The sequence below is a fragment of the Diorhabda carinulata genome, chromosome Y (assembly GCF_026250575.1).
Source record: "Diorhabda carinulata isolate Delta chromosome Y, icDioCari1.1, whole genome shotgun sequence".
Lineage (NCBI taxonomy): Eukaryota > Metazoa > Arthropoda > Insecta > Coleoptera > Chrysomelidae > Diorhabda > Diorhabda carinulata.
In genome coordinates this window covers 11,289,664-11,313,636 of record NC_079473.1, presented here as the reverse complement: position 1 = coordinate 11,313,636, position 23,973 = coordinate 11,289,664, and the positions used below count along the sequence as shown (strand labels likewise).

The 23,973-nt window shown below is 31.5% G+C and overlaps 1 protein-coding gene across 1 annotated transcript; it reads left to right on the top strand.

Annotated features, from left to right (window-relative positions):
• Nucleotides 1-290: 290 nt before the first annotated feature.
• On the top strand, nucleotides 291-23,843 carry LOC130902936 (uncharacterized). The gene is made up of 4 exons (XM_057815225.1): nucleotides 291-1,279; nucleotides 1,346-1,547; nucleotides 10,590-10,832; nucleotides 23,739-23,843. Exons 1-4 carry the CDS (start codon nucleotides 291-293, stop codon nucleotides 23,841-23,843), a joined length of 1,539 nt encoding a protein of 512 aa, XP_057671208.1.
• Nucleotides 23,844-23,973: the final 130 nt, after the last annotated feature.

The window sequence follows — 23,973 nt, the reverse complement described above, 5'->3', positions numbered from 1 at the left end:
CTGGCGATAAATTAGTGTTTAGTATATCTGACATATCTGAAACCAAGGTTTCTAAACGAAGCATACTTTCTAACGTCTCACAAATTTGGGACCCCTTGGGCCTCCTATCGCCAAGTGTCATTCTAATGAAAATATAGCTGCAAAAGTTGTGGCTGGAGAGGCTATCGTGGGACGAGGTAGTCCCAATAAAAATCGAAAGGTTTTGGAGTGAATTTAAGGCCGATTTGCCGATACTAAACTCCTTGAGCATCGCGAGACGCGCTATATGCCAAGGTGCTGTTAGGATCGAAATGCACGGATTTTCGGATGCGTCCGAAGATGCATTCGGATCTTGTATATACCTGAGATCTATCGACGCGAATGGTGAAGTGTTTACAAGTCTTCTATGCGCAAAGTCCAAGGCCGCACCGTTAAAGACCGTTACGCTGCCGCGACTCGAGTTAATGGCAGCCGTAACCTTAGTCAGATTGTCGAATGAAGTCAAAAGGTCATTACGTATAAAAATTGATCAGTGCGTTTACTGGTCAGATTCAACGGTAGTTTTGGGATGGCTGAAGTATCCACCCAATCAATTGAAGCCCTTCGTTGCTAATCGTGTCGCCGAAATCCAAGACTTGTCGGCAGCTGATAGCTGGCGTCACGTACCGACTAAAAGCAATCCCGCAGACCTCGTATCGAGAGGTGTAAAACCCAGAAATTTATTGAATAACTCGCTGTGGTGGGAGGGGCCTCCATTTCTAAAAGAAAGAAAGGAGAGCTGGCCTGAATGTCCTAACAAAAACGAAAATTTGCCCGATATTCGCAAACAAAAGGTTAATTTACTTATCTCGTGTTCAGAAAATGATTTTATTAAACATTTTTCGGACGTAAATAAACTCAAGCGAATCACCGCATATATAAGATGTTTCTATTTAAACTGTAAGGCCAAGGGAAATCCTGAACTAAGTAATAGTGGACCATTGGAAGTTTCTGAATTAGACGGTGCATTAAACTGTTTGACAAAATTATCGCAAGGCGAATTCTTTCATCGTGATATTAACAAATTGAACAAGAATAAACCTGCCGCTGACTGCAAAATTATTAGTCTTAATCTGTTTTTGGACCGCGATGGCATTTTACGAGTTGGCGGACGGTTAACCAATGCCAAATTTGCTTTTGAGAAAAAACACCCGGCAATTTTATCGTCTAAAAGTCATTTAGCCGAGTTACTAGTAAGGAACACGCATTTACGATTGATGCACGCTGGACCGCAGCACACGTTGGTTACGCTTCGTGAAAGGTTCTGGATTGTAGGCGGACGCGCATTAGTTAAAAACGTTGTGCGAAAATGCATTCCATGTTTTAGGTATAAACCCACTCAAACTCAACCCATAATGGCGCCTTTACCAGAAATGCGTTTGAAATCGAGACATCCGTTTGAATTTGTCGGCGTTGATTATGCCGGACCTATGTCGATCAAAAATAAATCCGGAAGAGGATACAAGGTATCCAAAGCTTACATATGCCTCTTTGTTTGTTGCGTTACGAAAGCAGTACATACAGAGTTGGTGAGTGATCTTAGTACGGATGCTTTTCTGTTGGCTTTAAAACGATTTGTCTCCAGACGAGTAGTAGTAAGATCATTTTCTGCCGTCGTTGGCGTTGGACTGCTATCATTTTGTTCTGTAATTTGAGGAATATCTGGTGGCGGAAAAAATTCAGTATTTATCTGTCTAACAGTAGCAGTAACCTCGGTACACAATCTACGATTCGCTTAAAATTTTTTGTCACTTTCCGCCGAAACGCAGAGCTGTGCTTTATTTTTTTCTAATTTCGTAACATAGCGATATTTTACAATAATAAATTAATGTTTATTACACTGCTGCTGCTCACTGCTCACAAACAACTGGTGTTAGTACTGTTAGCAGTATTAACTTTGTATCTTAATAATATATTCTTATTCGACAATCGACACCGGCAACCATTTTTCAATCGTCATCTGTAATAAGTTTATATATATAAGGGCAATTGATTTTACTTAAGGTAACTGATGTATATAAAAGAAATTGTTGTCCCTAACTTGGTTACCCAAAGTTTTTAATAGCTATTAAAAACTGGGCTAGCTATTAAAAATTGGGGATTATTAGTGTTTGTATATCCTAGGATATATAGGACTAATAATCCCCAATTTTTTAAATTGTGTTTAGAAACACTATTATATAACTCGGTGCCTATATAATTATCTAATTTAGGTAACGGAAAACCTTATATAAATTTGTTATAAAACACATTAGTAACAGTTACTACATGTTTTATTAAATGGTGATGGAAACAGTTATACCACTTCTTTATATACCCACAAGTTACAGAAATTTTATAAAACCGTAATATAACTGTGTTACTAAAGTTACTAAAACTTCGTAACGTTTTTATATAATTTCATTACCTTTATATAGTCTTTATATAACTAGGAATCACCATAAGTTACAGAAAATGTTTATTGGGAAACTTCGTAACCTTTTTATATAATTTCATTACCTTTATATAGTCTTTATATAACTAGGAATCACCATAAGTTACAGAAAATGTTTATTGGGAATCTAAGTGTATTTGGCTCAGATGCTTATGCCAAACATTTAGAAAAAAACCTCAAAATTTGACAAGAAAAATAAAAAACTTCAGGTGATAGCATACTCGTATGGATATCGGCTCTGGAATAAAATTGAAATACACGATATAAAAATGGAGCCAAGATGAGGAAAATGATGTTGAAAACAAAGAACAAGAAACAATAAAGTGAGAAATAATAAAATAAAAATAATATTGAGGACAACAAGGAACAGGAAATAAGGAAATCAAAAACCGTACTTCACAATAAAGCAGGAATGCTTTGTGATCACTTCCCATTTCATCACACAGAATAGCAAAAAGTCGGGATTGCTTAGGCCGTGACTTAATGAAAGTTACAACCTTCAGTTCATAGCACGAGCACCATCAGTCGTCCATCCAATCCTTTTTGTCCGTTTTATTTCGATATCTGTAATTAAATCTTCGAGATATTTAAAAAAAATTTTCCCTTTGTTGGTTTTGACAATAAAGACTTGCAAAAAAGCAGTTCTTCTTTTAAGCTTTAATTGGGATCGAAACCTAACAAAGGCTAATAGATTAGCTTAGCAAGCGACTTCAGTACTTTCATTAAGTTGATGTGAAAAGTTTGTTTTAAAACTTTAACTGTGAATTTGACCGATATTTTTTGTTTCCTTTTCAGTGAATGAAACTTCAGATTCTACCCTACAGAGTGTTTGTTCCTTTTTCAGCTATCAATACAAATAGGCGATATAATGCAATTGTAGCTTGTCTATTTTGCTCACCAGAAATTGCTGTTTTCATTACTGAGTGTGACTTTGAGAATAAGTTCGAGTAAGAGGTGAGAATGCTTATCATTTAATATTGTAATTAAATATTTAATTACAATAAATATATGTAAAAACTTATGATATACATGTTGTTTGGTTGATTGTACAATGAATCGACACTGAGAACATACACACAGTTTCCGAAAATTTGTTGAATGAACATATTACAAAAGTAAAAGTCCTTAAAGATACTATGAAGATAAGAAGAATATTCACATTGAGAAATCCAAGACATGTACTACTATTACCACACTCACTATTACACTGACTGACGCCTGTTTCGATGTTCTCCTATTCTCTGTTAGTATTTATGTGTTTTGTACAAAACAAAAAAATATTACCGAATATAATTTGATTTAAGATCGTCAGTTGATTGAATTAGTAAACTCACTCTCTACTCAATAACAACATTCTGTAGGCTAATGTAAAAGGCTTTTCTTGGTTGACGGAATGGTTAAAAATGTTTTTGATGAATTTAAATTTGAAAAATCTGTCCCCACTTTCATCAATAAATTTGATGCATTTTTTTATTAATTAGTTTTTCGCTACCACAAAGTCCTTGCAAAATGTAGTACCCAATAGGTCCCTTGCTTCGGGTAATTCATCAGTATTCATGTTTGTTTCCTGTTTCTTTTTTATTGGAACTTCAATACCAGTGACATCATTAGAACATTCTTCTTGTTGGTTACAAGAGTCTTACTCTTAGAACCACTTAAAGTTTCCAATGAGTGTAATAATTCAATTTAGGAAAATTTAGATGAAGCAGCTCTTTCAGACATCGTTATAAAATACAGAATATGCAATAAATATGCATGTTGATGAGTATGATTTACACAATCTAAATGCTTTTAAGAGGTTGGCAATATCTAATACTAATGAATGAATCACCTCTTCCCAAATAGTAATTACAAAGCTAGATCGATAAGTCCATCACTTTTTGAATTTTCCGCCTCCCAACTGAAACGGCAACACTGCACATGTCAATAAGCAGTGTTGTTTTATTACTATATCTATACACCAAAAAATTGCTAACAATAATTTATTCAAACTGTTTAAGTTATTTAAACAACTTTTTTTACAAACATTGAATATATTGTCAATATGCAGTGTTGAGAAACGTATCAATAGTTTGGGAGCTCAACAAGATTTGAAATTTTTATAAAAAAATTCATGTATCTTATATGAAAAAATAATCTAAATACCTTTAATTTCGAACACATATGTAAACATTTTTCTTCAAAACAATTAAAAAACACAATTAAGATTATTACTTCATCAAAAGGTTTGTGATAACCTTTTCAGAATGTAAATAAATGATTCTGTTAATGTAAAACGGTCGATTAAACTCAGATTCTGGTCCACATTTCTTAGAACCACATTTTAAGCGTTCTCCAAAGCAACCATGGCATGACTGTTAAATTCAAGCAGTCACAAAAATCTATTTCTAATTTATTTTCATAAGATGTTGACGGCATTGCCGCGACAAACGGGATTGATGTTCTTCGTGGAAGAATATCGTTATTTTTCTGCAATTTGTACACTAGTGTCTCTGGATGGCGATAGACTTGCGGAACCATATCGAAATGGTTTTTTTCATTTATTTCAATCAGTGTCATATACCGATTCGATGTCGGTAAAATTGCGGAATCAAGTCGCCATGATCTTTCTCTATTCATATCAGTTTGTGAAAAATTTTGACTGGATGCTGTAGGTCTGACGGATTTAAATCGGATTAATCTTTTTCTTGAAAGCAGTTTTGTTGTAAGTGAATATAGATATATTTTCGAGATCAAATCTTACTTTCTTCTTTTTGGAGGGCTAACGTTTTCATTCAATGCTCTGACTGACACTGGAGATTGACGGTATTGCGGAATTATACCGATACATCTTAACTAGACATGATTTTTTCCTTGGAGGTTTATCGTTATTTTCTTAAATAAAAATATTTTCAAGAAAAAAATTTTGAATAGATTTGTTAGAGTGAAATATTTTTGAGTGTTTAGATATTGTTCAAGTGACATATTAGTCTTAGTTTTAAATTTTTAGAAAATCCTTTTTATATTTATTGTATATCGACTCTGGAATAAAATTGAAATACAAGGAGATGTGGAATTCGGTGAATATTATAAAGTTAAAATCATTACTCGGATGTTGAAAGATTATAAGGAAAGCAGTAGTCAAAAAAAAACAAGAAACAGAAAAGTCAAAAGTGTAAAAGAAGAAAGAAAGAACAATAAATAAGGAAATCAAAAAGATACAATTATGCCCCATCTCGTCATTTTACAACAAAAACAATCATAATTCATTAACAAGCCCAAACAATCTTGACAGCACTTTCATTCATTTCATCGCACAGAATGGCAAAAAGTCGGGATTGCTTAGGCTGCGACTTAATGTAATTTACAACCTTCACTGTATTATCTAGCGCCGCTGGCTAAATTCTTTTCCTGTTCAAGGTCAAATGCCTTTAACTTGATAGTTAATCTGCAGTTTTGTCATTTTTCAGTTTTTAGGAAAAAATAGATTAGATAGTTACGAATTTTTATCGTATTCCTACGTCACAATCGTTGTGAAGAAGTGATTCATGAGTAAAAATGCAAATAAAATTTGAAAACTTTATTTTTTTGGCCAGCTTATATAATATCAACGAAATACTTTATCAAAATAAAAAACAAACAATATTATTACCTTCGCATAAAAAAAGTACCAACTCAATACTCAACAAAAAAGTATATCTATCAGTTGTTCTACAGTTTACAGACTAGGTACCTAATCATTATAATTACCTAATTATAAAATAATCTTTCTGGCTTTCTGAGTGACAAATTTACCAATAATTTCCGTAAAACCTATTTTTTCACAGATTTCGAATTTAATTTGAAGAGATATTTTCTTTAAACAGCCACTCTATTTTTCAGAATACTCCTATTTTTTCTTGGCCTTCATCAGTGTATCGAAATCAGAACTGCTGAGATTTCCTGCAAAGTTTCTAATTTTATTGGAACCTTAATATCAATGACATTATAAGAACATTTTTCTTGTTGGTTACAAGAGTTATTCATACTTTCAGAAACACTTAAAGTTTCAGGTGAGTGAAATAATTAAATTTCTAAAAATTTGCATGAAGCGGATCTTTCAGACTGATATAACCTTTTGATGAAGTAATAATCTTAATTTTGTTTTTTAATTGTTTTATTTAGATTATTTTTTCATATAAGATATACATGAATTTTTTTATAAACATTTCAAATCTTGTTGAGCTCCAAAACTATTGATACGTTTACCTCCGTGCCCTTGCTGTTCTTCACACGAGTTTTTTTTGACATATAGTTAATTCAGATTTAATCAATATATTCAATGTTTATAAAAAAAGTTGTTTAAATAACTTAAGCAGTTTGAATAAATTATTGTTAGCAATTTTTTGGTGTATAGATATAGTAATAAAACAACACTGCTTATTGACATGTGCAGTGTTGCCGTTTCAAAAAGTAATGGACTTTATCGATCTAACTTTGTAATTACTATTTGGTAAGAGGTGATACATTCATTAGTATTAGATATTGTCAACCTCTTAAAAGCATTTAGCTTGTGTAAATCATACTCATCAATATGCATATTTATTGCATATTCTGTATTTTACATCAGTCGGAAAGATCCGCTTCATCTATATTTTCCTAAATTGAATTATTACACTCATCTGAAATTTTAAGTGCTTCCAAGAGTGAGACTCTCTTATAACCAATAAGGAAAATGTTCTAATAATGTCACTGATATTGAGGTTCCAATAAAAAATGAAAACAGGAAACAAACATGAATACTGATGAATTACCCGAAGCAAGGGACCTATTGGGTACTTCATTTTGCAAGGACAAAGAAAAACTAATTTACAAAATAAAAATGCCTTGAATTTATTCGTGAAAGTGGGAACAGATTTTTAAAATTTAAAAGCTTTTTATATTTCCCGGTTCAATTAGTTAGTAATGTTGCTCGACTTCGAGATAATGAAGGAGTTAGAGCGGAAACAAAAATTAAAACAATACATATTTTCTACGAAAAGGGTTTTAGGGATCTGAAATATTTGAGTTTATCTACTCGAAAATAACGTTTTCATCACTTTAGGGTTATGTAACACACAATACCAATTTGTTGGGGTTTATCTAAGAGATATAAAAATTTTAAATTGTTCACAATATCCAGTACAAAATGAGTAATTATTGAACTTACCACTGAATTTGGAAGTTGTTCTAATTCAATCTGAGTAATGATAGATATCTAATCAAATTACATATTTTGTTCAATGCCTTTAGTGAGATTACTACTTTAATCAACTGACGATCTTAATGAAATTATACTCGGTAATATTTTTTTGTTTTGTACAAAACACATAGAGACTAACGGAGAACATCGAAACAGGTGTCAGACAGTCGAATCACAGTGAGTGTGGTAATAGTACTACATGTCTTGGATTTCTCAATGTGAATATTCTTCTTATCTTCATAGTATCTTTTAAGGATTTCTACTTTTGTAATATGTTCATTCAACAAATTTTCGGCAGCTGTCTGTATGTCCTCAGTGTCGATTCATTGTACAATCAACATGTATACCATAAGTTTTTACATATAATTATTGTATTTAAATATTCATCTTTATTATTTCTATTCGAAGTATTATCTGATGTGGAGTTGTCAGTATTGGTATTCGTTTTCTTAATGCTTCTTTTACATATGTCAATTTGTCACTGTGCAATCCAATCAAACGAAGACTACGAAGAAGTAGAAGAAGAGAAATTGGACGAAGTATAAGGAGAATAGCAGAAAGATACTTTTGAGTGGCGGTGTCGTGATTTTTAAAAAAATTCTGTCGGAATTCAAATTTCTGTTCTAATTTTTGATAAAAATTTGTTAATTTTCTAAATAAAGTTTGTTGAAAAAATCCAATTTTTTAAATTTAAATAAATTTCCAAAAAAATTAAATTATATTGTCTTAAAGCGTCATAAATATGAGTAATTCCATGATTAGTACGTTGACCACAGATCCAATCATTTTTATGCCCGTTTCCGTCAATTTGATGCCCAATTCCATTTGGCACAAAAATTTCATAAATATGACTAAATTCATTATTCAACTATCAAGCCGATAATTTTTCTTATGTCCAAGTCAATCAATTTTATCTATTTTTCAATATAAAACAACTTGAAAATAGCAATTTTTTTCGCGTAATTTCGATGCACAAATATAAGATTCTCAACATTTTTTTACGCTACAATTAGGGTAGAATATTGTTGCGTATCGTAAAAAGAATAGAAAAGAAAAACAGCAGTGGGCGAAGAATTACTTAAACTAAAAAAATTTGGTTGTTGTAACATACTTGTATTTTCTAAAATTAATATTCATCATAATAGAAGAGTGATAGTAAATTGACGAAAGTTCGACTCGGAAAATGTGAGAACCAACCTGGAAAGATCGGAAGCAGACGAGTACTTGATTTTCAATTTTCACTGAACAACCTATTTCAAGAAAAGTTGTGGATTTAACGGATAAAAGTGTGGACAACTGTTGACTCGTTTTTCCTGAATTCTCTGTATCTGAGTTGAGAAGCTTTGTGCATATCCATGTACTCTGCTTGGAATTGAAGGTAAGGTTATTCCAAGTTTCTCAGACAGAACTAAGACATCGAATGAGAACTCTTACGACAGAATAGAGTGCAGGAAAGCACAAACATTACTTCCTCTACCTTCCGTTGAACTATCAAGAGTTTCTAGAAGAGCGGGGAGTGCAGGAAGTTGTTTCATTAAGGTCAAAACGGCTTCAATCGGAGATATGGAAAGTTACTGTATACTGCAAGAGGTTATATCTTGGAAATTCTGGTTTGGACTTTCCTAATTATTCCATTCATTTTCATCTGCCATTTTTGTGAAAAACTCTATATTCTTTTCGATTCGATTTACTTCAGCGTGAATTCTGAAGCTAGATCTACTGTTAAATTTCCTTGGCCGAAACAACTCCCAGTTGCATCTATAATTTCATCTTCTATATGATACGTTTTGGACACAACATAAAACCATCATTTAATAATTGGAATAAGCTTAATTGAGGTACAATCTACGAATCGGTTTTTGTTATGGATATTTAGCGTCAGTATTTGAAGTAACTTTTCTTAATTTCAAAACTTTCCCATTTTCTGAACAATTCTCGTATTCAATGGCAAACAGAAACATTATCTAAATAGTTTTAGTTTGAAAATAACTAGGTATAAGACATCAATCAATCCAAAATATAAGTCGAATTCACTTTATTTACAATCCAAATTACAAATATATCTATGGAAATTTAAATACCCGGATTTGATCGACGGTTATTGAACAAAGTCATGGAACATTCTAATCCCGGAGCTTTTGGCGAACATTATCTAATCCAAGTGTATTTCGAACTAGAGTTTCCATAGATAATCCAATTGTTTTATCCTAATTTCACAAAATCTGGTTGCAATTGTGAAGAATCAGCGATCAATGTCCAATTTGGCAGGGAATCAATTGAACTACTCATATTATTGGTTGTTATACTAATAGATGGAGTATTGTCAATATTCTCAGTAGTTCTAGAATCACTAATTTCATTTATTATTTATTCTGCTACTTTTTAATTTTTTTCTGTATCCTTATATTCTGCTTGATTGCGATTGGTTTTTTCTATCAGATCACCAGATGCAACATTTTCCTACAGACAAATTTAGAAATTACTATATTTAAAATTGGTATTTTCATCTTACCTCTTCATTCGCAAAGTTATCCTCAAAACCACTTGATGAAGGACTGGCTTTTCCACTACATTCACTTTGTGATTGCTCTTCTTCTAATAGACTTTCCGTTGTTAAATTGATCATTAGAGCTGTACGCAATAGCAGAACATTGTAAAATAAAGTGTTAAGACAAACCTGCTAATTTAAAGAAGACTACACTGTTCATATTCCTTTTATTATTCCAGATGATAATTTTGTTTTTTCTTTTGCTGTAAAAACGAGATATTTTTTTATATAGCATATTTGTCTTCTGAGTAGAAAGGTAGAATAAATCTTTTATTTTAATCATGACAACGTTAAGTTCTGTAGGTAGAATTGGTCACAACAATACGCATGCAAAACGCAAAATTATAAAAGTTTTACATTTGTTTTTCTTATGACGGCGAACCGAGGAGAACTCGTTAGGTTCTACGTGGTTTTTGAGGGAGGAAGTGAAGAAATTAAGAGAAAACTACAAACCACTCAAAGTGAAGACAACGAATATAGTGGTGAAAATTGTACTGAAAAGCGAAGAACCGATTTATGAGCGACCAAGAAGACTATCGGCACCCGAAAAAGAAGAAGTAGATAGACAGATAGAGGAATGGTTAAAAGATGGAAAACCGAGTTGTTCGGATTTCGCTAGTCCTATTGTACTAGTGAGAAAAAAGGATGGCCGAACCAGAATTTGTTGCGTGTATCGGAAATTAAATAAAAATATAATACGCTATAGATTTCCACTTCCCCTTATTGAAGATGTCCTAGACAGCTCACAGAGAGCAACGATATTCAGCACACTTGAATTGAAAAATGGATTTTTTCATGTACCTGTTGAAGCAAGCAGCACAAAATATACTTCTTTTGTAACGCCGATTAGTCAGTACGAGTTTATGAAATGTCCATTTGGAATGTGTAGTAGTCCAGCAGTTTTCCAACGATTCATCGCTCATGTCTTCAGGGAGTTGACTGCTAGAATGTACGTTATATACTATAGTAGGGGAGCCCAAGCGGGGATTTCGGGATTTACTAAAGCGCGGCAGATTAATATACAGGGCGATACCTTGTATCCGGTTAAGTACCTCCACCAAATATGAGCCCCATATATAAGGCCGCCCGTGAAGGATAAGCGATCAGATTAGTAAAAAAAAATTGATCATTAGAAATTCTTGAGCGCGTCAGATTAAGGTAGGGTGAGTTAATTACAAGCTAAGAAGTGTATTTTCCACTAATCTGACAATTTGAGAGTGACGTAAAGAAAGGGGAAGGCTGCAAAGTTGTAAAAAAAACGTCATCTCGACATTCTCGAGCGTAGCCAAATTTTTTTTTTTATTTTGAAGGAAATAATTCAAGGATAACGAAAAATATATAATCTGACGATTTTCGCAAGCCGAAATAATAAAAAGCTGTCGATAAAGTTTAATGCGTTCAGCTGGATGATACCTAAATGATCACAGAGACTCGTTCGTGGCGTGATATTTATCAACGTGTTTCCAACGTTTCGATTTATTTTGTTAATTTAATATTAGTAATTTGACTTAAAGTTTATAAACATTTAATATGAGTGATATTATTTTAAAGTGCGTATTTTGTGGTGAAACAACTTTACAAAAAACAATTAAATTTACATTAGAAAAATTTAAAAAATTGAAAAAAAAGATTTTTTTATGAGATTAGGCAATTCCCTTTAGATAATCGTCAGATTATGAGACAGCACGTCAAGAACGCAAAGATGAACAACATATATCTTAATCTGACGCGCTTGAGTATTTCGAAATGGTCAATTTTTTTTGCACATTATAATAATGGCCGCGAGTTTGCGTCAGATCGAAATCGTCAGATTATTGAATGAGAGCTTTTTTTTTGGTGCACTCAACACCCCCTTAGAAAACCTGACGCGATCTATTAAATTTTTTTTTTTTTTATTTTTAACCCTTACGTACAATCACCCACATCATGCAAATGATCAGATTAACATACGTACAGTATTAAAAATACGTAGGACATTGATGCTATCAATATCTGACGCGCTCGAGTATGTCCATGCAACAGTATTTTTATACATATTTAAAAATCTATAGCCGCTTTCCCCACCGATGAAAAGGTATATATTATATAACATTTTTTCTTTTTATCATCTAAACTTTGCAACCTAATAGGTCTCTATGACGCTCGAATAAATCCCCATTTAGAATTGTAGGCTCCCCTACTACTACATGTTATCATCTTGAGTGCGAACGAAGAGGAGGGGATGGAAAGACTAAAACTTGTATTAAAGACAGCTGCAGAATATGCAGAAAAAGTGCCATTCCAAAGAATATGCAGACTTAAAAAATAATAATAAAAGTCCACGAGATAGGAAATTTTTTAAAGAAAAAAACACAAGGAGTAGTAAACAAGGAATTTTACATACCAAGACTAAAAGACAAAATAGAAACGATTAAAAATAACTGTATACCTTGTATATTATGGAATAAAAAGGAAGGAAAGAAAGAATGAATGCTTCATCCTATACAAAAGCTAGGTCAGCTAGATACGTATTGTCGACCAATTAGGACCAATGAAGTGAAAAAAAAAATTATCAGCACATTTTTGTGGTAGTTGATGACTTTTCCAAATTTGTGTGGCTTTACCCAACAAAATCAACCACGACGAAAGAAGTGACATGTTGTATTGAAAAATAGCGTAAAATATATCACCTCGTCCTGTACGAAAGAAAGAAGGAATGCTTCATCCTAAAATCAACAAAATCAACCACGACGAACGAAGTGATATGATGTCAGCGTAAAATATTTGGAAGCCCGTCAAGGATAATATCTGACAGAGGATCCGCGTTCCGTTCTGAAAAATTCGAAAACATGCGTTAACAACTTGTGGAGTCCCACGAGGTAATGGACAAGTGGAAAGGGTAAATAGGACCCTTATACCAGTCTTAACAAAACTCAGTTTGGAAGAGCCAGGAAAGTGGTACAAATACGTTGACAAAGTACAGACTGCCTCGAATTCGACCTATCAGCGAAACATAAGTACCACACCCTTTGAAGTATATACATCTAATCCAAAATTGAAGAGAAAATTTTTAGATCGTCACAAAATTGTTAAGGTTAAAGAAAATGATAGATATGACGTTGTTATAATCGGAGATCCCAGAAAACAACCCTAGACAACCAAGAAATTCCTTTAGTTATTTATTGCGTTATGCAGTTCTGTGTTGATACAAGGATGTATTGAAAAATTCTTAGCCTACTATAGAACCAAACAAAATTTCAATGTCAAAATATTTTATTACGCAACCAGACCTCCACACCTTTTATTACCTCTTCGTTGGAAGAAAATTTACGACCTATTGAACTTTTTTTCAGTTGAGTGGTCAGTAATGTCGAATAGTAATCTCCAGTTATTGTTCTACCCTTATTAAAAAAATCAATCATAATTACTCCATGGCAATCCCAAAAAACTGGAGCAAGAACTTTTCCAGCACATTTTTGGACACGAAACTCCTTAGGTCTGGGAAAACGAGAGTGTCGCTATTCCATCCATTGTTGCTTTGTTGTCATAAACTGTATCGATATTTTCGCGGACTGACACAGGGCTGGCTTTCCCTTCGGACATCATCTTACCTTGTAAATCTGCTCACCTCTTAACACTTCTAAATACAGGTACTTGATGATGGCTCAATACTCCAATTTTTCGATTTTCACAATTTCGGTGGCATTATTTATTCTTTCAATTTATTGCGTAACTCTGGTTTACGTCTTTGACGTAAAACTTAATACTGACACTTTTAATAAGTTATCGTTCGGTATGCTATGGTAACGCAATATTTTGGTTATGCATGGAACTGGTCTAGGCTACCAACTTATCAATACATGTCGTATAGTTCAAATCGGGGACGACAATTACCCTCCACTTTGGGATTCTCAAATATTTGAGGTTACCTACTCGAAAATAATGTTTTCACCACTTTAGGGTTATGTAACACACAATACCAATTTGTTGGGGTTTATCTAAGAGATACAAAAATTTTAAATTGTTCACAATATCCAGTACAAAATGAGTAATTATTGAACTTACCACTGAATTTGGAAGTTGTTCTAAGTCAGTCTGAGTAATCATAGCTAGTATTTCCTTCAAGAAATAATCCATTGATGATTTGCAGTTATTACAAATACCAAAAACAGTTGAATCACCTCTTCCTGTAGTTTTTTGTATCTTTCGACCAAATGGATCAAATTCCATATTTTTGGAGTTTACTCCTTAAGAATCGATTTGCATATATAAGGGGCCCGGTATGAGAAAAATGTGAGGAGTAAAATCTATCGATGAATGACCTCGTTACGTTTTTGTGCGCACCCTATGATGCGCAACTTTCTAATTTGTCAGTGTCATTGCTGTTTTTATTATAAATGTCAATAATTAATATTGTTATTGTGAAGTTTTAATTTTTATCATTGTGTTCCGCTAAAGTGAACTGAAAATATTTTCGAATAACTATGGCAGAAAGAGGTGTAGATGATATTGCCGGAACATCTAACAAACACGTGGTTGCAAGGTACGTTATAATTCATGTATTTTATGTATGAGCTTGTGCAATTTGTATTTATTAAATATTTTAATAATTATCGATGTAGTTCATATAAATATATATTTGTAAACAACACATAAAATTAGATAATAAAATAGAAAATTTCTAACCTAACCAAAAATTAATTTTTTTGTCGATGTCTATAAATTCTTCCACGTTATTATGATTTATTTTATAAATAATTTTTAAATATTAACAACAGTACTGAGTGGCGATTTTAACAAAGATGATGGATTGACAATAAAATTTTTAAAATCTGAACTGAATTTAGATATTGTTTCTGATAGAGCAATGTTTCTGATAATAATAATTACATAATTTACCAACATTCCTAATGATATATTTATGCACATCTGAAATTGACTATTGTAAAAAGTTTAATGTAAAATATTTCGTCGATTAGTTATAATAAATGTATATGAAATGAATAAATTGAATAAATATATATTTATATATGTACATTATTTTCATTAATTAACAAATTTACCCTTTTATACAGTATCAATCTTTTTTAAGTTAAATAAACTCTTTTTGCGTCTGGTTAGACTATCGAACTTAAGGAGTAAACTCCAGTCGTGCGTCGGAGCTGACACACACAATTTTTTTTCAATGCCTCTAGTGAGTTACTAATTCAATCAACTAACCATCTGAAATCACCTTTGCATTGATAAATTTCGCAAATCATGCAAAAAGATATCGAAACAAATTATATATCATTAAAAAATCTACACTCTAGCGATGTTTACAAAAAAACAAAAGCTTCCTATCACCTTTACTTTTTTTTAAGCGCATAAATTGTTATAATAATATGAATATTTAAGATACTTTACATACTGTGAAAGTTATGAAGTTATAACTTCTTGCATAAGTTAAAATAAGAAGAGACATGAAAATCAGAAAAATGGAAGAAAATAAAGTGAATTATTAATGAAATGAGTCGTTTTAGAAAATATCTTGTTAACAATTCAAAAATTTTCAAAGTAAAATTGGATTGGATGTGAGTAATTTACAAAAAGTTTTTGTCATAATAGTATAGCAAGTCAGCAATATAAAAAATGAGATCGGGAATTTTTATGACAGCTATATATGTTATTAAGGAATAGAATACTGTTCCCCTATCGTTCTCTCAACGTTTTTGCTTCTATTAGATTGATTTGATAACAACATACTTTCAACTGGTTGTTGAGGAGCTAAAAAAATAAAACATAAGTGTGTGGGTATGTGTCAGTAGAAACGGCATTACCTCACCCAATTCAAACAAACATGTTTCTTGAATATTCAACAACTCTAAAATACCTTTTACATGGAGTACAATAAACCATTAAGTTGCATTACAATATATTCGCTAAGCTAAATTTACACTCAACCATGTCATATGCATGCAGGACTTTTCAAGAAAATTCTTCATTAATCATTCAGTTTCATTGGCAGATATAGTGTTGAATTCGTACAAAGTGATTAAAGTGATGAAATGGAAATGAAAGTTCTTATTTAAAAACTGGTAAGACAATAATTTGAAATAATGATGAAAACATGACATTGATAAAGTAATTTTTTTCAGACTAGTTTGAGATTTTCAAAGGAAGTCACCTAAAATACTTAACAAATTATATGATTTAATATCAAATATTGTTGAGGAACTACTAATTATTTTGAATAAGAGTAAATTTATGGGAAAGTATTGAATATTTAGAGAAATATCAACTCACTGGCAACATTTTTCATCAATCAATAAAACAAGTAAGATGGGTCAGAACAATATGAGGATCTTTTCTATCACATATTTATTGTGCAGAAATACCACAGTTAATTTGAATGATCTTTATCTTGCAATTCCATAAGGTAGGTACTCCAAAGCTACTAAAGGTCCCCATGTGAATCCATCCAAACGCTTCTATTAAATCAATCATTATATATAGGTAAATATTTTAAAAAAAAGTGTTGTTGGGGATTGTTTTATCATATTTCCAAAAATTTTACCTAAATGATAAAATCACTGCAAAAATCTTCAAAACCGGGTGGATGTGGTTCTCTAGTTGCTACTTCAATAATCTAATTCTTTTGTTGCAACTGGACATTAACAGACATTACAATACAAACTTCCAGGCCCAGTTCAGATCAAGCTACCATAGTGGAATTGGTGAATATGTTAAGAGTATGTACAATTCTTTTTTATTAGAGGCCATTTTTGTAAATTAGAAATCACGCTCCTTTACCTAAAAATAAATTATTAGTAAACTACTTCCAATATTGGTGTAGTGCATATACTTGTTAATAAAAAAGATATTCAAATACTTGCCAACAACTTAAAAGCATTTAGCTTGTTTAAGTCATATTCATCAACATAAAATATTGTGGTGTGTACGTGAGCATTTTCAAATACACAAGTAAATATAGGTATATTGAGTTCAAAACTCTGACATCAATAAGATGATGATTATGATGGCACAATCAGATGAAAGAATACGACATGCAATATCAAATTACTTAGTTAAAGGTGTAGAAAATATGAGAAATAATTGTACATACCTACTATAAGAATCCAAATTTAAAAAATATATACATTTTCAATCAAAATTTACTTCATTACTTAAACTGTATTCACATAATCTTCACGTATAAAACTTAAACATAAGTAAGTTTTACAACTAGATACAAATTCCGTTAATATCATTATAATGAATTCCGAAGTTCTTTTGTTTGGAACTTTGGTTTACTTTGACCTTGGACGAATAAAAAAGATGAACCCAGCTGACATGTTTGAATATAATTGAAGCCAACTTACAGTAAACCTCAATGTTGTCAAATTTTACAATTTATTTGTTTATTATAGAAGAAAATAATTTTGGCGAGAATGTTTATGAAAAAATATAAGCTAGGCAACATTGCTATGTAACTGTATTCGTTTATGCTTTTGATTTATCTAACATAGAATGTTTGAATGAAATAATATCAAAAACTAGTTTTATTTGAATACAAATTTACTATAGACATGTACCAACAAATCTTCGTTTCATGCCTTCAAAAACAAGATGAATGTATTATATGAAGAAGAGCCAAGATGAGGAAAATGATGCTGAAAACAAAAAACATGAAACAGAAAAGTCAAAAGTGTAAAATGAAGAAAGAAAGAACAAGAAATAAGGAAATGAAAAAGATAAAATTATGCCCCATCGCGTCATTTTACAACAAAAACAATCATAATTCATTAACAAGCTCAAAAAATCTTGACAGCACTTTCATTCATTTTATCGCACAGAATGTTAAAAAGAAAACTTCAGGTGATAGCACACTCGAATGGATATCGGCTCTGGAATAAAATTGAAATACACGATATAAAAATAATAACTAGGATATTAAAAGATAATGAAGAAACCAGAAGTCAAAACAAGATGAAAGTAATGTGAAGTAGAGCCAAGATGAGGAAAATGATGTTGAAAACAAAGAACAAGAAATAATAAAGTGAGAAATAATAAAATAAAAATAATATTGAGGACAACACGGAACAGGAAATAAGGAAATCAAAAACCGTACTTCACAATGAAGCAGGAATGCTTTGTGATCACTTCCCATTTCATCACACAGAATAGCAAATAGTCGGGATTGCTTAGGCACTTAATGACTTAATGAAAGTTACATAGTTCATAGCACGAGCACAATCAGTCGTCCATCCAATCCTTTTTGTCCGTTTTATTTCGTTATCTGTAATTAAATCTTCGAGATATTTAAAAAATTTTTCCCATGTTCGTTTTGACGATAAAGACTTGCAAAAAAGCAGTTCTTCTTTTATGCTTTAATTGAGATCGAAACCTAACAAAGGCTAATAGATTAGCTTAGCAAGCAACTTCAGTACTCTCATCAAGTTGATGTGAAAAGTTTGTTTTAAAACTGTAACTGTGAATTTGACCGATTTTTTTTGTTTCCTTTTCAGTGAATGAAACTTCAGATTCTACCTTACAGAGTGTTTTGTTCCTTTTTTAGCTATCAATAACGATAGGCGATATGATGCAATTGAAACTTGTTTATTTTTCTCACCAGAAATTGATGTTTTCATTATTGAGTTTGACTTTAAGAATTCTTTTTCTTCTTACCGAAAGAAATACATATGTTTTTTTGTGAATATCTTTACAGTTGTTAAGGTTTCATACTCTCATCAGCAAATACTTCGAAACATAAAACACACTAAAGTAGCAGGTCGTCATCTGTGCCAGTAACCACAAAAACCATATTTCAAATAATCAGCAATGTACTTACGGGACTTACTTCTTAGGGATTTCTTTTAAAAATTCTAAACTAGCCTAATAAAAATAAGTTTTGCATTGAGATGTTTATTATTATAAATTATTAATAAATGAATTTTGTCTTATCACTTGTTTTTAAATAAGAACTTTCAAGGCACTTGCCATTTAACCAAACTAATCACTTTTTACAAATTAAACATTATATTTGCAAATCGAACTAAACGAGTAATGGAGAAATGTCCTGAAAAGTTCTGATTGTATGTGACTTGGTTGAGATATTATAGACTATAATGGAGACTAGCTAAAACGTTCAAATAAGATGTGAGAATGCTTATCGTTTGAAACGTAAATGAAAATGATTTTTTCTGAACTTGATTGATACAATCATACATAATTTCGAATTGTATAAGTATGAAATATTGAAAAATGGAGCCGAAGATACCTCCAATAATGATCTTTAACCCGAATGGATACAATTATGGAATAAACATTTGATTGAATTGCATAGTGACAAATTTAGAATAGTCAAATGAGCATTAAAAAAACGAATGGCAATACCAATACTGACAATTCCAGATCATATAATACTTCGAATGGCTAATGAAGATGATAATAGAAAACAAAAGGGGAAAAGTGATGATTATTATAAACAAACAAACAAAATATTACAGCGTATAATTTGATATCAGATGGTTATTTGATTGAATTAGTAACTCACTAAAGGTATTGAACAAAATATGTAATTTGATCCATTTGGTCGAAAGATACAAAAAACTAGAGGAAGAGGTGATTTATAAGATATCAACTGTTTTTGGTATTTGTAATAACTGCAAATTATCAAAGGATTATTTCTTAAAGGAAAGACTATCATTACTCTGACTGAATTAGAACAACTTTCAAACTCAGTGGTAAGTTCAATAATTACTCATATTGTACTGGATACTGTGAACAATTTGAAATTATTATTATTACAATTTTTTCGATAATAATATAATGGGATTCGTATAGAACTGCTTTTGTTACTTGCCATTTTTCTTGATAAAAAAGTTTCTTATAATGAAAAATCACATTATTAACAGAAGTTAATTTAAAATTATGATTTTCTCTATACAGAAAAATTGTTTCTGATTTGGTATAATTGTGTTCGTTTCTATAATTGATCTTCACACAGATGTTTTTGTAATCCATTTACTTAACACACTTTATCTGTCTTGATTAAACTTTTCAATGAATATGTAACTAACTCCTAATTTTGATGTAAGGACAAACATAATTATTGAAAAATGTGAAGTTATTTTGGTTTTCTAGGAAGTCCCAGTGTAACAGATTTTGTATAGAAATTTTAAAACTTTTCAGGTCGGTCTGGTGAAAACATCCAAAGCGACCAACATGGATTTTTAAATATAGTTATAGAATTGTTGATGCCATTGAATTTAAAGATAATTTGTCAGGTTTTGATTTACAAAAGCTTTTGAAAATTTTTTAAGATTTATACATCATAGAAATGCATAACTCAATAAATAACTTGATATTATGAAGATGCAAGAGCCAGGAAGTGTAGAAAAAGTGAGAAAATTTATTGATTTATGTCCAAATTCAGAATCAAATAACAATACTGAAGTGAATGTAGTGGAAAAGCCAGTCCTTCATCAAGTAGATTTGAGGATGAAAATACCAATTTTAAATATAGTAATTTCTAAATTTTTCTGTAGGAAAATGTTGCATCTGGTGATCTGATAGAAAAAACCAATCGCAATCAAGCAGAATAAAAAATGGAGATATGTATAAAGTTTTGGATAGGCTTAGAAGAGGAAGAATATATTTTTGAGGACACACAGTTACTGAAATTTTAAAATATAAGGATACAGAATAAAATAAAAAAGTGGCAGAATAAATAATAAATGAAATGAGTGAATCTTGAACTACTGTGAATTTTGAAAATACTCCATCTATTAGTATAACAACCAATGATATGAAAAGTTCAATTGAAACTCCACCAAATTGGACGTGAACGCTGATTCTTCACAATTACAACCAGATTTTGTGAAATTAGAATAAAACAATTGGATGACCTATGGAAACTAGAGTTCGAAATAAACTTTGATCAGATCCCGGAATTTAAATTTCCAAGATAGTGAATATTCATATCGTTATATTTGTAATTTGGATTGTAAATAAAGTGGATTTGACTTATTTTGTATAGTGATTGATGTCTTATACCTTGTTATTTTCAAACTAAAACTATTTATATGATGTTTTTGTTTGCCAATGAACACGAGAATTGTTCAGAAAATGGGAAAGTTTTGAAATTATAAAAAAGAAAAAAAAAGATCGTTTTAGCTCCACAAAATGTTATTAGTTTTTCAACTAGAAATATTCAGGCAATTTAAAACAAAATTTGCTCCAGTCTAAACAACTAGGCCCCGTAAGGGTTCGTATTTCTATATCAAAATGAATCATTTATTGAGATCTCTCTGTGGTAAAGCATTATCGGTCGAATATAGAAACATCCTGTATTAACTAAGTTATATATAGATTATGTAAATTCCAAAGATAATAATCTTGATGTATTTACTCAACCTCTAGACAGAACTAAATTTGTTTATTTCAAAGAAGTTCTGTGTATATTTTAGGATTTAGCTTTACTTCGTTTGTTTTATATGTATGTTTTAATACAATTTCAATGTTGTTCTATTTTATACTGTTCACTCCTTTATTAATTGTATAAGCAGCTTGAAATTGTTGTCACTATCGACTTGGGCTCCCCTGTGGTGGTTAGGTTAAGTTAGGTTAGGTTAGGTTAGGTTTTTGTTCCAAATGGAATTGGGCATCAAATTGACAGAAAGGAGCATAAAAATGATTTGTTCGGCGGAAAAAACGCGTTAATCATGGAGCTACTCTTATTTATGACGTTTCAATAAAAAAATTAATTGATTTTTTCAGAAATTTAAGGAAAAGGCATGAAACTTTTTATATCAGGCATAAAAAATGATTTGCATAAAATTAATAAAAAAAAATGATATTTTAACAAACTTTATTGAGAAAATTAACAAATTTTTATCAAAAATTAGAACGAGAATTTTAAAGAACGGTTTCAAATTTTCGGCCTTCACCCAAGATCTAGTCATCGCGTCGGAATCGAAAAATGTCACATGGTAGTGCGTCTGAAAATAATCGTTATCCGTCAATACACAGTGTGACTAATTCCATAGATTGAATACCTTGTGTCGTTTCAAGAATTTTATCGAAATATATTACGCAAAAAAATCGATTCATCACCCTGTATATGGCCATCAAAATTTACAAACTTAATATAAAAAATAATAAAAGATGTATATGAGTTTACAAATTTCCCACTCTCAACTTTCAATTCATAAAAAAAATCGCACTCTATTTAAGGTAACTTGAAATTTATTTCGATTTTCACTCCAAATGAAATATTGGAATAAGTAAAAAAATCACCCTGTATGTAAGGTAACTTAATAATTTCGATATTAAAACAAAATCATCTTGTACGTGACATGAACTAAAAAAATGGTATGGTACAACACTAATCTAATGAAAGTGACCAAGAGAAATATTAGACTTACCGGTTCTAAGGAATCTTTCAAGCAAAAATAATTCTCGATATCAGGATCTTCCACCATAGCCGGCCACCATGGATAACCTTCGATTTTCGCCTAGACGATGCTACCCGCGTTATATTTATTAAATATCACCAGCTCCTTTTCTTTATCGTCGATCGATTCTTCTTTGATTTCGCATCTATTATACCTCCCATCTGGATTCATCCAACAATACCATTTGTCAGATAGATCCAGGGGATCTTTCACGTTGGGCAGGTATCTATACTTGTCGCAAGAGTCGCAGTAGACATAGAGACCGACGTTTCTAAATTCTTGAAGTGAATTCATTTTCTCGTAGAAGCTCTCGTTCGAAAAGTTCATATGTTCTTCCTCTTTCACATCTTTTCTGTTTAGAACTTCCTTGGAATTGGCGTCGCTACAGTTCATTGGTGGTGACGAATCGAACTTATCTGCAGGAGTCACTATGATCTTCTTACCGTTAGCATCTTTTTCCTCCTTTGGAGCTTGGAACGATACCGTTGTGTTTTGGACTTGATAAGTTTGTTTTTTCTTCTCCTTAACCAACTTCAACCAGTTATTGAACTTTGTCACTACCAAATTTTTGTAATACAAATTGATTTCTTTACTCAAAGACGACGGCATTTTGAAACTTCTATTATTTTAATATACAAATAACACTTATTAACCGTCTTACTTTCATTCACTTAAAAAAATATTTCTGACAATTGTTGATTTTTGAAATCCAAACACTTTCAAATGTTTATCTCGTTAACTAATCGAAATCATCAATTGATGATATCTTTACATATCGGAAATAAAAAAAAAGAAAAAAAAACGATTTTTCGCGTTGTACATAACGAAACAAAACCGCTATAGTTATGACTATAGCGTAATATAAATATTGCGTCTATAGTGGATCTGTTTGGGCGGAAGCCTTGTTGCTCTTCTGAGATGCCTACCTTAGCAGTTATTTTATTTGCAAGTATCTTGGTAAATAACTTTAACACACTACTAAGTAGCGTTATGCCTCTGTAATTCTTTGGATCTGATTTTAAACCTTTCTTGTATATAGGTATAGTAACACTAGCTCTCCATTCTTCGGGTATTACTCCAGTTCTTTCTATTTTATTGTACAGTTTTATTAATTCTTTTTAGATTTCTGGGCCCCCGTTCTTCAGTAGTTCATTTGGTATATTGTCTGTACCTGGTGATTTTATATTCTTTAGTTTCTTTATGGTTGTTTGTACTTCTTTTATGTGATGGTTTCTTCCTGTTCGTTTGGGGATGGCGGGTTTGCGATTTCTTCTTCGTCCCTGCTTCCGTTGTTATCATATAGGATCTCAAAATGTGCTGCCCATGTTTCCTGATTTATAAAATTTATCACTACCTC

Bases quoted from the DNA above. Each gene is read 5' to 3' on its own strand.
- LOC130902936 (XM_057815225.1), top strand. From the start codon at position 291: ATGCACGGATTTTCGGATGCGTCCGAAGATGCATTCGGATCTTGTATA. The intron at 1,548-10,589 runs GTGAGTGATCTT...CGAACCGAGGAG, and splicing joins AAGCAGTACATACAGAGTTG to AACTCGTTAGGTTCTACGTG. The intron at 10,833-23,738 runs GTGAGAAAAAAG...AATTCTTTTTAG, and splicing joins TCGCTAGTCCTATTGTACTA to ATTTCTGGGCCCCCGTTCTT.